At 37.9% G+C, this 16,481-nt stretch overlaps 1 protein-coding gene across 1 annotated transcript in view; it reads right to left on the bottom strand.

Annotated features, from left to right (window-relative positions):
• SLC1A3 (solute carrier family 1 member 3) overlaps positions 1-15,917 on the bottom strand; it is a 62,250-nt gene extending 46,333 nt beyond the window's left edge. Inside the window, 2 exon segments of the mRNA XM_005151991.4 lie at positions 13,963-14,237; positions 15,780-15,917. Coding sequence (XP_005152048.1) covers positions 13,963-14,143 — 181 coding nt within the window. The 5' untranslated portion in view covers positions 14,144-14,237; positions 15,780-15,917.
• Positions 15,918-16,481: the final 564 nt, after the last annotated feature.

The raw sequence follows: 16,481 nt of genomic DNA, 5'->3' as shown, positions 1-16,481 counted from the left end.
AATTAGCCTAGAGCCACTAAGAGAGTTGGGCTCCTATAAGTTTGATGGTGCACTGTGTATTTTTTGTTAGCTGCCCAGCCATTTCATTCTTATGTTCCTGCAGAGCTGTGGAATGAATGCTTTTGTTCTTCGGGTCATTTGCTTCTGCTTAATTTACCATTTTGTTCTGACACCTTTCCTTCTAACAACCATTTCAGATAAGGCCACAACTGTATGTACTTGAAACAAACAGGTAAGTAACTCCTCTAGTGATAAGAAATACTTCAAGCTCCCAACAAAATCACAACTGTTCTTAATCTCTTTCTATGCTTGCCACGAGAACCGCAGACTAACCAATTCACTTGCATGGTTTTGATTTTCATAATTTCTTTTTTCCCCACAATATTATATTGAGCCTTCCCCTCACTCTCACTTTCCCTCCCCCCACCTTGCATATCACCTGTTCTTTCTTACTTTCTGGTTTTCTTTATATAGGATGGGATGTATGCCCCCTTTGAAAACACTTTGTTGAACCTACATACTAGATATCTAACCTACATATTCAATTCCTAAATACTGCAGCAGTCTTTTTTATTATGTGTGATTTTTCTGTTATTTTTACTAATTATATTGTAAAGATTAGCTCTTATTGCACTAATTACTGATTAGTAGCTAACTAGCTACCTTTTTACCCAATTAATTTAATTTAGGATCACAACAGGGTTACGGCTCTTTATCATTTGAGAACTGCTTTTTATGTTAGACAGTCATCACAGCAGAAGGGACCTACATCTAGTCCAACTGCCTCACCACTTCACGGGCGACCAAAAGTTAAAGCATGTTAATAAATGCATTGTCCAAATGCCCCTTTAACACTGACAGGGTTGGGGCATCAATCACCTCTCCAGGAAGCCTGTTCCAGTGTTTGACTTCCTTCTTGGTAAAAAAATGCTTCCTGGTGTCCAGTTTAAACCTCCCCTGGTGCAGCTTTGAACCATTCCCATGTGTTCTGTCTCTGGGTAGCAGGGAGCAGAGCTCAGCACCTTCCTCTCCACGTCCCCTCCTCAGGAAGCTGTAGAGAGCAAGAAGGTCACCCCTCAGCCTCCTTTCTGAACTAATCAAACTTGCAATCTGTAATTCAATGCACTTGTACTTGCCAGGTACTGAGATGAGCTCATTTGGCTGCTAAACAGGGAGGAACTATTCTTTACTGGGTTAGTTTTTTGACAAATTAGATCCCTGGACAGGTTTACTGCTGGGCCAGATGATGGTGGTGATGTAATGGCACGGGAAATAAGCAAACATTTTAGGGTTGAAATATGAAGTCAGGGACATAGGTAGGGCTGCATTAATCAACCACAGAAATGTACCCTTAAGCATCTTTATCAGTTACTCTTTTAAAAGAATCCAAAGTTAAGAGTTTGAAGATAGCTTATAATTCCTTTAATTCTCTTTTAACACTGAATTTAGAACAAATGTTTTCCATATGAACTTGCTTCTCTGTTTCAGACCTTTAAAAGCCCAAGCATCAACTGGCTTAATAAACTAGCTGTTACTCTTCTACAGCTCTCATCTGACAGAGACCCAGCAGAGAATCCACATGTAAACATGTGTATATTTTTGTGTGATATCTCACTTCTCTCTTAAGTGGATGATGCCAATGCAGTAGAGAGATTAAGGACCTGTACTGCCGAGTAGTTCTAATAGGTGGCTATACTGAAGTGGAATATGGCTTGATTAGACACAAACAGCTACCTCTATTTTGCTTGAGAGATACCATGTGGGGAGTCATGGGAGAAGTACCGTAGAAGAGGCAGGTATCCAAGAGATCACAATCATACCATAGAATCACAAAATCATAGAACAGTTTGGGTTGGAAGGGACTTCAAAGGCCATTCAGCTCCAAGCCCCTGCCACTAGACCAGGTTGCTCCAAGCCCCGTCCAACCTGGTCTTGAACACTGCCAGGGATGAAGGAGCCACAGCTCTGGACAACCTATGCAGTGCCTCCTAGCCTCTTACACTTCCTAGCATCTAATCTAAACTTACCCTTTAATAATTTAAAGCCATTCCTCCTTGTCCTATCACTATAAGCCCTTGTAAAAAGTCTCTCTCCAGATTTCTTGTAGCCCCTTTAGGCACTGGAAACTTCAAAAAGGTCTGCCCAGAGCCTTCTCTTCTGCAGGCTGAGCAACCCCAGCTCTTTCAGCCTGTCTTCACAGGATAGGTGCTCAAGCCCTCTGATCGTCTTTGTGGCCCTCCTCTAGACTCCCTCCAACAGGTCCATATATTTCTTATATTAGAGAGGGAGAATCACCTCTGTTGACGTGCTGGCCACACTCCTTTTGATGCAGCCCAGCACATGGCTGGCTTTCTGGGCTGCAAGCGCACGCTTCTGGCTCACGTTGAACTTCTTGTCAGCCTGAGGGGTGACAAGAGTGGCATGGTGCTCTCAGCTATACTGAAGAGAGACAGACCTGCAGTGCTGCAGCCACTGTGCCTCAGGAACATCTGCCTCCTGAACCGGACCCTGAAGATTCACTTTATGCAGTGAGAGCTATTACCTTCTACAAAAATCACACAAGACTTATAGCATCTCTATTGAGTTACAATCACATTTACTGTTACGAAAGGTCCAGAGGCATTTAATAATATTAACACATTTTATGGGCATTTAAAGCTATATTAACATAGACACATAAGCATGTAATTCACAGCTCAGAAGTAAGACATTCAAAGCCTTCTACTGTCTAACTCTGCAGGTGTCTGAACTTCTGAAACATCTTTATAACTATAGCTGGGCAGTTGCTCATTCTCTCTACTTGCAGACACAGCAACTCCTCCATGTATATTGTGTACAGAAAGCATGCAATTGGAATGGGGAGTCTGAAGCTGTAAGGAAGAACTGATGGAACTAAGGAATGAGAAGAATCACATTTTTTTATGAGGTACTGCCTAAGCCACGACACTTCCTATACCAAATCTGGGGATACAGCAGCATCTGAGTTTTATTAAAAAAACACTGAAATCTGTCCTTTGCTACTCACTGGCTCCAGTGTCACACTCATACATTTTTTCCAATCTCTCTGAGGTTATTTTGTTCATTTGCCTTTCTTCCCCAATTAAGAAGTAATTTTCTTCCTTTGAGAACATGTCCAAAAGATTGTTCTCATTTTATCCAACTTCTGCTTCTTTCTTTGCCTTCAATTTTTTCTAATTTTTCCATTTTCCTTGAACTGTTTCTGTATTTATTTCTAATCTTTGATTTCTCTGTTGTTGTTATTTATAAGACAAGCAACTGAAGGATTGTAGAGGGTTTGGAATGAAGAAGGGTTTTCACTGCTCCACTGAAACAGACTGTTCTTCATGGAATAGGGACATTATCCTGATTCCATCCTCAGACAAAAGATTTCATTGAAAGATAAACTACTCATGATTTATGTACTCTTATTAGTCTCTGAGTTATAGAAAAAAAATGCACAAAATAACAAATAATTACATCAAAATTCAGTATTTTTCTCTTATATATGTATAAAAGATCAGACATTCACGATATATACCAGATTCTATTTTGTGAAGTATTATTTAGAACTATGATGCTACTTAGTGCTTTACAAAGTTATTGTGTTTTTTTCATTCCTGAGTTTACTTTGCTGCTTCACCTTCTTAACTAATGTTAATGCTTCTACTCTCATAAAGAATAGTTCCCAACTAATAAGAGAGCTGCCCTCTTAAAGTCTATATAGTTTCTTTCTTGCCTTTACATTTCTTTTTTCCCTGTTTTTCCTCAACTGGAAGCTGACATAGTCTTTAACAGCACCTAATTCTGTTTTTCTCTACTACAGTTTTAGCTGCCCATCTGTATTATTTTCTTTTTTACAGTATTGTAAAACTGAGGAATCACAGTGAATGAGACTGAAATCCCTCAGTGCCAAGAACTTTGTGTGAACATGCTCAGAAAACAGAGCTCTGCTCTGAACAAATTCCAGTGTAGTTTAACAGAGAGTCTTAAGTTAGACCTTGATAATTGCCTTTATTTGCTTTATTTAAAATCCATCTCAGACATACACTGCAAAACAGTTCATTGTAAGCTTCTTTTCCTTGATATGCAGTTTTACACCATTATCTGTGGGGCATTCAAATTATGCATTCACATGTCTATGGAAACAGCCCAACTTTTCATTCCTACAAAACCACCTGTTAATTTAGCCTAGTGCTGATAGTCTAAATCTGTAACTGAGATGTTTGCCACTAAACATTAAGTATTTTGTTGAATCAAGATATGCCTATGCCAGAACTGTTTGGGTCATCAAAAACAATTAACATGGCAGATTTTGTTGTAAGATTTTAAAGACCATTTTTTATCCAGTATTCTGCTGACACATGAAAACAACCTAGACAGACTGACAGTATGCATTTCCTGTTGTAGAATACATGACTTTTGTCATATCAGGTGTGTTATCCCAATCCTTGATTTATGTTTAGTTCACCATTCAGTGAATTCTTCTAATAAGGAAATCAGGTTCATTACTAAAATCCCTGGAATCATATTATCATCTTTTTAAAAAGCTAGGATGCTTTCAGTCTCTAGCTCTTTGATTTTATTACTGGAGCCACTTTATCACTAAAAGCTTCAATATGACTGTGAAACTATCCTTGAGCTTTCAATTTGTTTAGTTTTCTGGTCAGGCAGCCTCTTTCAGCACATAAAACTTCCAGCAGTGTTTTATTTCAGTTGATCAAAAAGAGGTCTCACATCTGACTTCTTGTGAGTTAACTCATTGTAGCATACAGGACTAATTTAAATATAGCTTCCATATAGCTTACAATACCTATCTTCTCACCATTAAGTGTTATTCAGAGGCAGAATTTTCCTATCTTAAAGGTCACAAAAAATGGAAAAGGGAAACTGGCATGTGGAATAATATTCAATTATAGAATAAGTACCTGAGTCCAAACTGTGACCTGCAAAGTCCCTCTAGATAAAAAAAAGCTTAGTTCTGGAAATCTACAAAGTTAATGCGCACTTCATTTGTTTTGGAAGACCCCTCACTTCACTGTTCTATTTGTGGTTTTCTCAGAATTGCCATGACTTAAACATCTATTTGCCTAACTCCAGGAGAAATCTTGGGGATGTAGAAACTGAACGTGACTGACACATGCAGAAAATTACCTGGATTTTGGATGCCTCAAGTTCTTATCCTTGCTGAAAGGATTACTTCATAGCCTGAGAGGGGTTCCCTGTTACAGATGAGCATTTAACCTGTTTTTAACGTCCTGCCAACTTTTGCTCTCTTGGCATATGTATTTGCCTTTAGAAGTACTGCATTTCCTTCTGCCTGATGACAGAACTTTGAAATTAATGGTGGAATTGCATCTTCCTGTTACTTGGCTTTCGAAAGGAAAAGAGTGAGCCAATTCCTCAAGCACTGCTGACACCATTTCCAAGGTGAGCACTCCTGTGCTTCTGGATCTTGACTGGGGAAAAATATCTGGCATGGTCCTGACTTACTCAGACGGAGTGGGAGCAGGAATGCAAACCTGGTTTTTTGTTTGTTTTTTTCCTGGCAAGTTTTAGGCAGTTACATACTTAGCTTGTGGAATTCTGGGGTCTTCTGAGTCTCATAGCTTTCACTCATGCCCTAGAAAGACACCCAGCTCTGAGATTTGGATTCCATATGTCGTTTCATTTTCTTACATTTTAGGCTCTGAAAGAGTAGATGGTATATCTATGCTTGTTTAATGTATGTATTCCTAAGTAAAAATGATTTTAAAAGACATCAAAATATATGCAGTAGCATTATTTATCAACTGCCTCTGGTTAGTATCCTCAGGAACCCCCTGGTTATTAGTCCTGCTATGCAAAGGCAATTTAATTTTTTTTTTTAATTCAGTCATTGTGAATGATAAAACCACAGTAATTACTAGAGCCAGCGTGAGGGATCATCTTATGCTTCAGTGTAAATAACGCTTAACATTTCAGCCTCATGTTTTAGAACTTTTTAATAAATAAACTTGCAGTTATGCCAAGTTAAATGGTGAAAACCAAGCACACTCTTTGTAACTGTCAAGCTGATTTCCATTTATAATCTTCTATACATGCCAACAGGAAATACATTAAATCTCAAGCAAGAAAATGCATTTCTTCAATGTACGGAATTTAACAAGAATTCAAAAGCTGATATAACTGCTGCTAAGAGAACAGACACAGGAGAACAACCACAAAATACAAGTAACAGCAACACTTTGCTACTCTCCTGACTCTACTGCTGTCCTTCTTGGTTTCTTTGCCTCTTTTCCTGCTTTTAATTGTTCTCCTTTTCACTGCTGTACAGCTCACGGGTTTATTATTTTCCTGTTTGTTAAAAAAATGCCTTACAAAATTTATCTTCAAAGTAGATTCATATTTTATAGATTTTTTAAAGTTAGACACCCCATCGTTTCATCCTGTGGATTAAAAGTACAAACAGTGTCAGTATGGCTTCAAGTCTGATGGGTTGACATAATAATCCAATTTTTAATAAAACTCCTTTAGAATAATTTCATTTGTTCTTTACCTATTTTACATATTTTCTTCCCTATTCCACACCATTTATTTTTGTTGTATCAGAGACTAATTTAAAACTCCTCGGTCAGGAGCCTATTAGTTTTCTAATATACATTGTAGATACCATAGCATATACTAAGAACAACGGAGCTGGAGAAACTGGTATTGAAGAAGATATCTTTTAGCTCCTATTATTTTTTTTAATGTTTCACTTGCATTGTGCCTTGTTGTTCCAAAGCTCCTGTTGAACAGAAGTGTAATATACTGAGAAACAAATATATGACAAAATATTCTAAATCACAAAGAGTCATAGAATTGTTTAGGTCAGAAAAGATCTTTAAGATTATCAAGTCCAACCATTAACATAGCACTAAACTGTAATCTGAAAATTCGATTTAAACTCTGAATGAAATACATATTTGAAAGGAATGCACAGTAAACAGACAGAGGATATACACACGTAATGTGACTACATGGGTTATTTTATGCAGCTGGTTGTACCAGAATATCTGATTTTTTTTAACAAGACATGGAAAACTAAAGAAGTCAGTATCTCTCAGTGGCTAACCTAGAAGTCAGTGCTACAGTAAATTATCACAATGCCTGCATTTATATTTTACATTTTTAGCAGTTTTACTAATATCCAGAAGATCGAATTTATTTACTTCTCTTAAATTTCAGGTTTTTTGTATGGTTTTCCAAATGCACATCATCATAATTCACATAAAAATGTAAGTATTTTATAAAAATATTTTTTTCTTCAGTATCATAAAAATCCCTGAAAACTTTTAGATGCTTGGTTATTTCCAGTTTTAACGTCCAGCTGGAGACCAGTAACGAGTGGTGTCCTTCAGGGTTCGGTGTTGGGACCGGTCTTGTTCAACATCTTTCTCATTGGAACAGACAATGGGATTGAGTGCGCCCTCAGCAAGTTTGCCGATGACACCAAGCTGTGTGGTTCGGTTGATACGCTGGAGGGAAGGAATGCCATCCAGAGGGACCTTGACACACTTGTGAGGTGGGCTGATGCCAACCTCATGAAGGTTAACCATGCCAAGTGCAAGGTCCTACACCTGGGTTGGAGCAATCCCAGGTACAGCTACAAGTTGGGCAGAGAAGAGATTCAGAGCATTCCTGCACCGTTGAGGGTGTTGGTTGATGAGAAACTGAACATGAACCAATTTCAGTGTGCTTACAGCCCAGAAAGCCAACTGTATCCTGGGCTGCATCAAAAGAAGCGTGACCAGCAGGTTGAAGGGGGTCATCCTGCCCCTCTACTCTGCTCTTGTGAGACCTCACTTGGAGTATTGTGGGCAGTTCTAGTGCCCTCAACATAAAAAGGACATGGAACTGTTGGAACAAGTCCAGACAAGGCCACAAGGATGATGAGAGGACTGGAGCACCCCCCATATGAAGACAGGCTGAGAAAGTTGGGGCTGTTCAGCCTGGAGAAGGCTGTGTGGAGACCTCTTAGCAGCCTTCCAGCATCTGAAGGGGGCCTACGAGGATGCTGTGGAGGGACTATTCATTAGGGACTGTAGTGATAGAACAAGGGGTAATGGGTTGAAACTTAAACAGGGAAAGTTTAGATTGGACATAAGGAAGAAGGGTGGTGAAGCACTGGAATGGGTTGCCCAAGGAAGCTGTGAGTGCTCCATCTCCGGCGGTGTTCAAAGCCAGGCTGGACTGAGCCTTGGGTGACATAGTTTAGTGCGAGATGTCCCTGCCCATGGCTGGGGTTTGGAACTAGCTAATTTTAAGGTTCTTTCTAACCCTAACTATTCTATAATTCTATGATTTCAAGAAAGTGTGAGAAATTTAAGCCACGTGAATGAAATTTGTAAGAATTCATGAACAAAAGATCATACTATTTTCACCACACTTTCACTGTGGCCAACTCAAAAGCATGCCAGTACAGATGACAACTCATTCTAGGTTTACAATAGCTATGGTCCTAGTAATGATCTAACAATCTTAAACATTTACTCAGCATACAAATAATTGGCACCTTCCTTATGACTTTGTACTGCCTTGCAGTCACCATAGTAACTACAGTGACTATCTACTGAAAAGTGGAATTGACTGGCAACCTCAATACTAGCTAATTTAATGCAGAAATGTCTTTTTAGTCCCTTTTGATGAAAAACACAAAAATATTTTTATGTTCTTTGAAATGACCACTGTTTCTGTTGTAGCACATCTTTCGATAGTGTGATTGTCATATTCTATTGGCATTCAGGGAATTCTCTTGTAAAATCTCTGAGAAACCACATAAACATCCTAAATGTCTCATGCGGTTACCGTCTTGCATTCCACCCAGGACAGGCTTGGTATCTCCTTTGTGAGAAGCGGCGTTACAAAAATGCATTTAAATATAATTTGTAGCGAGAATTTTGAGAATCTCACCTTCTTTTTCACAAGCTGTATGAAGAGTGCAATGAATATATGTTTCTCTGGATTGTTTTATGATCACTCAGACATACTACTTTTCAGCACCACTTTGCCAGTCCTCTGAATTCATAGAATCATAGAATTACAATTTAGAGTAAATGAGAAGGTAGTGAGTCTATATTAAGCACATTTTATACCTTTAATGTGCATACATGCACAGCTGCTGTCTCCAGAATGCACAACTGTGATTCACAAAGTAGCCACATTTATTGTTATTACCCTGTGTCATGTATGGCAGTTACACTAGACTGTACAGTAAGAAATTCAGATTGTGATAATACACAAACGTAACTTTATTTTGATGGTAACTGCTAAACTAGTGTACTGCTCATATTTCAGTCTGAACCGTTAGTAGCAGAATTGAAGTTCCCTATATTTCTACACATTTTCTCCTTTTTGAAAAAGATCATCTTTTGAATTTTTAAATGTTACTCTGGATCTTACAGTGTCTGTTTATGTTTTGTTTGTTTTTCCCCAAATCATAAAGATTTCTTTAAAAAAAAGAATTAAGGTTTTGGTTAGCAATTTTTTTTCAGAATATTACTTAGGAAAGTTTTGTCACTCGGTGAGAAACCAATTGCCTGTGCAGGTTATTTAGGGGAGCACTGGCACAGAGACAGCCTCTCAGATCAGCATAAATAGAATTAATCTATCCTTCGCTGTCCCCAAACTATCTTGATTTTCTTGTATATGTCTTCATCTTCTGTCTGGTATCACATTTCATTCTTTATGTTTTAACATAGTCTCTCATGCAGGTCTCACCTCCCACAGCTGTTTCCCCTATAGTGATGGATCTTTTGTTTGTTCTCATGCAAATTTTACCAAAGCTGCCTTAGGCATTGTCATCATGTTCATTGTCAGTGTGTAATGGGGTCAAATACCCTTCTCTGGGTATGTTAGCCTCATTCTTCAGTAGACACAGAGGATCTGCCATAGCAGAGAAGATGTCACTTCGCACACGAAAGACTGTTGTTTTTTGTGAGTGTTACCCAGAATTCTACCTGCATATTACAGACTTGTACTTCTCAGGACTCATTTAAAGGAGTGTGTTGATATAAGAGAATCTGCTACCCTGCCCAGCTTTTCACTGTTCAGATGTTTTAGGGGTTTTGTGGTTTGTTTTTCCTTCTGTATTATGAAGGATCATCTTCAGGCTTTATTTAGTTCTTTGCTTTTTTCCAGGAAACAGGAACATTGGCTATGCTTTCATCTCTCCTGCCCTCTTGTATTTCCAACTAGTTTGGCCTGGGTTTTTTTTAAGATGTTGGAAAGTTTTGGAATCTTTGGAATCTATATGGTGCATGCTGTTGTAGAACAGATGTTTGGGCCTGCCTACATTTCATCTCTATTGTGAGATTGCCTGCAACTACAGAAGACTGGGTTCAATGATAAAGCCACTCCTACGCTCCCTTAGGTGGACAGGTAGCCAGAAAATAGAACTGGTTCTATCTCTGTTCCCCTTGAATGTGCTAGTGGACAACTGCAGCATATAACTTTGGCAGCATACAAAGAATTTCAGCTAAACATTTGGAGCTATAGCGATTTCATAACTATGCAGAAACTGCGTTTTCTAGTACTTGCTCCACAACCTTCCTCTATTTTACCTATTCCCTCAATTAAAACAGTATTTCTCTGTGAACAGCTTCTTAGGATCTCTGCTCAGCAGCTCTGTGTGTCTTGATCTTTCCTTCAGTACAAGTTCAGAATCCACAGGAGATTCTTTGGCATTTAGGACTCCTGCCAGAGTAAAGTCTGGACTCCTTGTGGCATTTCTTAAAAAAATGGGAGGTAAGTAGAGAATCAAGACTGTCCACTGAAGGAAGGGTATCTGAAAGGAAGGCATTTTGGGGACAGGATGATGGAGCTAAGTAGCGTGGGAGAGAGGGCACAGTCTGAGATTTTGCCAGTAATTTGGCTAGCACTTCAAAGTTCAGAAGACTTCCTGCAGATTTTCCATGAGCCACCATGACCCTTAGCCTACCTTTAATTGCTCGTGGTCATCCTGACACTCTGAATTTACCAGTGGTCTGCTTCCCAAATTCACCTCACGAAAACTGTTCTCAGCTATGGGCTCTTGCCAAGATCCACTGCAGAAAATTAGTATTTCTAGGTGTACCAAAAGAATCCAAAGATTGCTTCATAACTTACCTACTGACCATGCTTTTCCTGAAGTTTTTCAAAGAGCTCAAAAGCAGTTTAAATTTCACTAAAAATAGCAACAATGATAATGACAATGTGCTATACAGATCCTATCTATGCAGAATGTGAAGTCAGAAGGACCTTCCATGAGGTTCTGGGGAAAAGGAGAATAGTTCCAAGTAATTCTCAACATGAATTACAGCTCCTTGCAACTTCATTAGGTTTTCAAAGATTAATTGGCTTTGTATTGTAGAAGCTATTCAGGTTAGACTTCATTTCAGAATCAGAGTAATGGCAGAAGTTGGGGTGAATGGCTGTACTTCTCCTTATCATATGAATGCCAGAAAAATCTCTACTCTGTCTGCAGAATATCAGTATGCACCACAAACAAATGCATGTTGCAGCTATGTGCTTTGTAACAAAGTGCAAGTCTCTACAGACACAAACTCAAGGTTCCATTATAAACTGCAGTCCTGTAAATGGACCTAAGAAAGATGATCTTAACCACTTAACCTCTACCAGCATCAATCCTGCCCAGCAAAGCAGTTGGAAATGATCTATTAAACAGGCTTTTTCATGTCAGTACCTTGACAAAAGAGGCCTGAAATAAATGTTTCTGAAGAAACGTTGCTCTCTTTAAAGCTAAAAGTTTGCTTTTCCTGAGTTTAGTCTTTATGAAAATTGCTGGACTGACAGTCCTAATAACTGATGTAATCTGTTTGTTTAGATTACAGACAGCACTAAGCGTCGTTTCTTGTAAATGATTCAACCCTGGCCTGGGCATAGCTTGGTTTCCACCTACACTACACTCCATGCAAGCATCTCTGATGAGACAGCCAGTGGTGCTAATTGGCGGGTTAATTTCACAATGTTGACTGCTCTCTGGTAGGAAAGGGATCCATCTGATTTTTCACAGATCACCATACAACCAAGAGGTGATAACGATTAGTCCTTGCCAAACTAGACAGATGGAGTTTAACCACCTCCAAACTCTTTAGCCAACTGTTCCCTACTTGCGAATATTTCTATGACAGCAAAAGATTCTCCAGAAAAATCTTTTAATAAGCTACCAACTGTGAATTGCCTGTTCTAATATATATGTACTGTAAAATTACACCACAAATAACAAATGTGAAAAAATGTGAACAAATGTGAAATCTTCCATGATAGTAATGAGAAGACTTTTTTTCTACATATTACACCAGATACATCTACAGGTTCATTAGCAGAATTGGAGCAGATGGCTCATCTCAGTTTGCACATTTTCATTAGCTCTACAACTTCGGTTCCAGCCTTACTTGATACTTTGCCACTGCTGTAGGTGCTAGTGGAGCTGTGGGCAGACATTTGTTACTAGTTATCTAAAACTAATTGGAACATGCAAAACAGTAAAAACACTTTGTGAAGCCTACATTTCTGCTCCCACTTTGCCAGATTTATGGGAGTCCCAATGAAATTAGATGACAGTGAAGAAACAAACTGCAAGAACACACTGGTCTTGTGCAGTATTGACAGGTAACTGTCAATAATAAAACTGCATTCACTTGAGGTTGGGCAGTGTTTCAAAACCTCCTTATTTAGTTCTGCTCTTCCTGATCATTGTAGAGAAAATGCTTAAATTCTTCACTTGTGATCAAATACTGTTGATAAATATCAACAGACTGAAATTGTTTTAACAAAGTACTTCAGTTTACCAATATATACATTAATATTATTGTTTCCCAGAAAAGGCCCATCAAACCTGAAATAAATTTAAAATAATCCTGCAGAAGTGGCATCAAGCAACAATAATGGTAACGCCCTAAAATTTTAATTCCTGAAAAACTTATAGAAAAATTGCAAGCAGATTTATATGGAACAGCATTAACAAGGACACTAGGGCCTACACAGGAGCAGGATATAAACCTTTACTTTTAAATACCGACATTTGGGTTTTTATAAGCAGATTCGCTTTTATTTTCAACTAATTAGAAAATAAAACTTAAAGTGGTACATTAAAGCCATAATGTTCCTGCTCACACTAAAAGAATGGTATTTCATGAAACATATGGTGTCATTTGACATTCTGTAGTCAAGGGAAAATTATCAAAAGTGATACTATAATTATATAAAAGAAATTTGTTTTAAAAATTGTACATTTTCCTCAGAAGATTCTCTTTCGAAATGTGTGGCAATATTTTAGATTTACATTTTGGTGCATTCCAAATCTAAATGCTGTTTGATGTTCAGGATTCCTCTCAGTATACTCTAAAAAGGCATGTATTTGGGTGCTATCTTGCAGTCTTTTGAACAAGTAACATTGCCATTGTTGCCCCAATTACATCTGAAAGATGCATGTAAGATTGTGAGTGACTGAGAGACCATAAGCTTGTTTTGCATTTATATGGGGAAAACCAAAACCTCTGAGGCTCTAATATATATCTTTGCTTAGAAATGCCACTTAATTTAATTCCTTGAGGACTTCTGTTTATCATTTGCAAGGTGTTATTTTTTGGTAGATTAGGTAAATAAGTTACATACTAAGCATTTTGCAGCAGCTTGCTTTGGTAGAAAAAGATTTAATTGAAAACATTAAATTCATTTACTGTATATAATTCTTTAAGAGAAGAAGACATAAACCAACTGATTTTTTTTCCACCCAAATTCTCCTTAGGCATACTAGAATAGTTAAAATGGTTCTTCCTTAAACTTCAACATGCAGCTGTCAAAGCCAAAACTCTCAAAGCCAGAACATTCTTATCAGTGCAGAAGAATTTGAGATCTCATTTGTAATGCAAATTGCCCGGGCAAATTGTCATTGTCAAATACACTGGAGAACAGAATATTCCTACTGAATAAATTACTCACCAAGAATCACAGCAACAACGGTGAAGAGCACAAAGGCATTCCTCAATAAATAACTTTTAACATCATCCTTTGTTATGCTCTGCACTTTTTTTTTTGCCAAAAGTGTACGTTTTCGGACACCTTGTTGAATGCGTTCCATCCTACTTCCAGGTTTTGGGTCTTCTCCGTTACCTTTAGTCATCTATCTTGCTGAAACTTTTCTCCTATAATTAACTTTTGCCAATATCCCTTCAGAAAAGTGGAAGACTCTTTTCCGTGGGAGGTACTGGAGAAACCTGGAAGACAAGAAATACCACATATTGCAGTAACATTTTCAGAGAAATGATTAGCCATATGGAAGCAAGTATTCTTCATGTTTCAGTAAAACCTGTATTATTTATAGGATCTAAGTTGTTGATTGCAGTTTTTGATAGATAACCTCAATGACTGCTAAAGAACTCTGGAAGAAGGATTATATGAATTGATCAAACATGTCTTGTGTCTTCAAAAATTAATCTGCATTGTTGTCATGCTGTAAAACCCAGGATTAACTTTTAAAAAATGTGAATTTAGTAAAATTCATAGGAGTGTAAATTGGTATAATGTTTGAAACTATATGTCAGGCTTGCTTTTCATCTGTTTAGCAGTCCCATATTAGCTGAAAAAATTCCAGCTCACCTTCACATTACTCATTGGAGAGAAATATTTTGCTTGAACTGGTACATTTAAAATGTTCTGCATTTCAGATGTTTTTAAATGGTTGAATGGATTGGCTGAATTCCTCTTTTTCACATGGCAAAACGCAGCAGGAACAGTTTATTTATCCCTGAACCACTATTTAGAAGATATGCCTTTGAGAGTTTTATGTTGATAATGTTCATCTTTGAAGTGTATGAACTATTCAGAGCACATCTGTAAAACATCAGAAGTTATATCCCACTTAGCTTGTCACTTCAGGCTGCAATAGAAATACACATTGCAAAATAATGCTTACTTGGCCTGACAGTGATTATGGGGATATAATCTGATTGTAAGAAATGACACACTGAATCAACCTTAAAATGTTTGAATATTAAAAGTCCTTGATTAGAGCATTATTTTTAATTAGTTTTGTTTTTTTTTTATACTTTTATTCCCTGGGTAGCATGAATTTATTCAAAAATGGATCCTGCACAAAGGTATTTTTCCATTTTCTGAAGTCTTTGTCAATACACTGTCATGTTTTTGTGAAGAAATTAAAAGTTAATAAATGGATAAAGATAGGTGCTTCCATTGAAATCTCCCAGTTTATACATAGACCGAATAACATCTTACTTTTATTAAATCTCGTGGCCTAATACTTTTAATAAATTAGACTGAAAGTACACAGAGTTTTCAAACAGCATGTTTTAGAGCAAATACCACGTTGTAACAAATTTATTTGGATGGGATTTGATCACTGCTTCTACCATATGTTCCGAGATTGGCACTTTGGTGCAATATCCTGGCTAATTTTTAACAGAATGCTATGTACGTTTTGCTTTTTTGAAGAGTGGAAACTCTGTGCTTTTTTGAAGAGCTGGATATTTAAATTATTAAATATTCCAGGTTGGACATGACTACTGTGTGCAAGCAGCATTTTTTTCAGAACAATTACTTATTTTTTTGTAAAGATTCATTCGTGGTGACTTTTCTTTCCAAGATTAATGCAGCTAATCTGTCCTTTACGACTTACACCAAGATAAAGAAAGAGCATGGGTACAGCCAAAAGGATCAGTACATTATGTAGCATACAAAGGCAGAGTGAAAAAACTAAGACTTCCTACTGAAAACCCCACGAAATGAAAAAATCGGCTCACCTTTTCAGATCTTCAGTACCCTAAGAACACGGTGGTGGCAGATAAAGTGAGGGTTTCCCAGCAAATACAACAGAGCTGCAGAGCTGAGCGAGCTGGAGGCAGAGCAAACTGACAATCTGCATGTGCTCTGGAATACAGCAACTTACTATCACTGTAACTTAAGGAAAGGGGAGGAGACTGTGAGCCTAACTCTGAAAAAAAATAAAAACACATCAGAAGAGAGGGCAAAGCGGAGCTGCTGGAATATTGATTGGTCTTGGCACAGTGAAAGCAGGGTCACTTTCTTTGTTTTTCCTTTTAGACCACTTTCACGCTTTGTCAGTTCAGCTTCATTAGAAATGCAAAATCAGAATGCAGGAAGAATTGAAGGATCACACACACACACACACACACACAGAGCAGCGGAGGCTGGAGCAGGAACACTTCTTCATTAGGCATTCCAGACTGGCAATCTGAAAAGCCTGAACATAATTATATAACACCATTCCTGAGTTTTTAAAATATATGGTAAAATATCTGAGCATGCTAGTTTGTTCTGCCAGGAGACAGGGTATAAGGCTATCACCCATTTTCTAATTCTTAAGGACAGTTATTCACGATCTCCTCAGGGTGGGGAACCAGACATATCTTTCAGAAGCAACTGGAGCATTATCAAGAATAGAGAAAATCAGCTATTATTCTTTGTATGTTTCTTGTAGATAT

This window comes from Melopsittacus undulatus, chromosome Z, assembly GCF_012275295.1.
Source record: "Melopsittacus undulatus isolate bMelUnd1 chromosome Z, bMelUnd1.mat.Z, whole genome shotgun sequence".
Classification (NCBI taxonomy): Eukaryota; Metazoa; Chordata; class Aves; order Psittaciformes; family Psittaculidae; genus Melopsittacus; species Melopsittacus undulatus.
The sequence above is the reverse complement of the archived record's forward strand: the minus strand, read 5'-3'. Positions and strand labels throughout refer to the sequence as shown.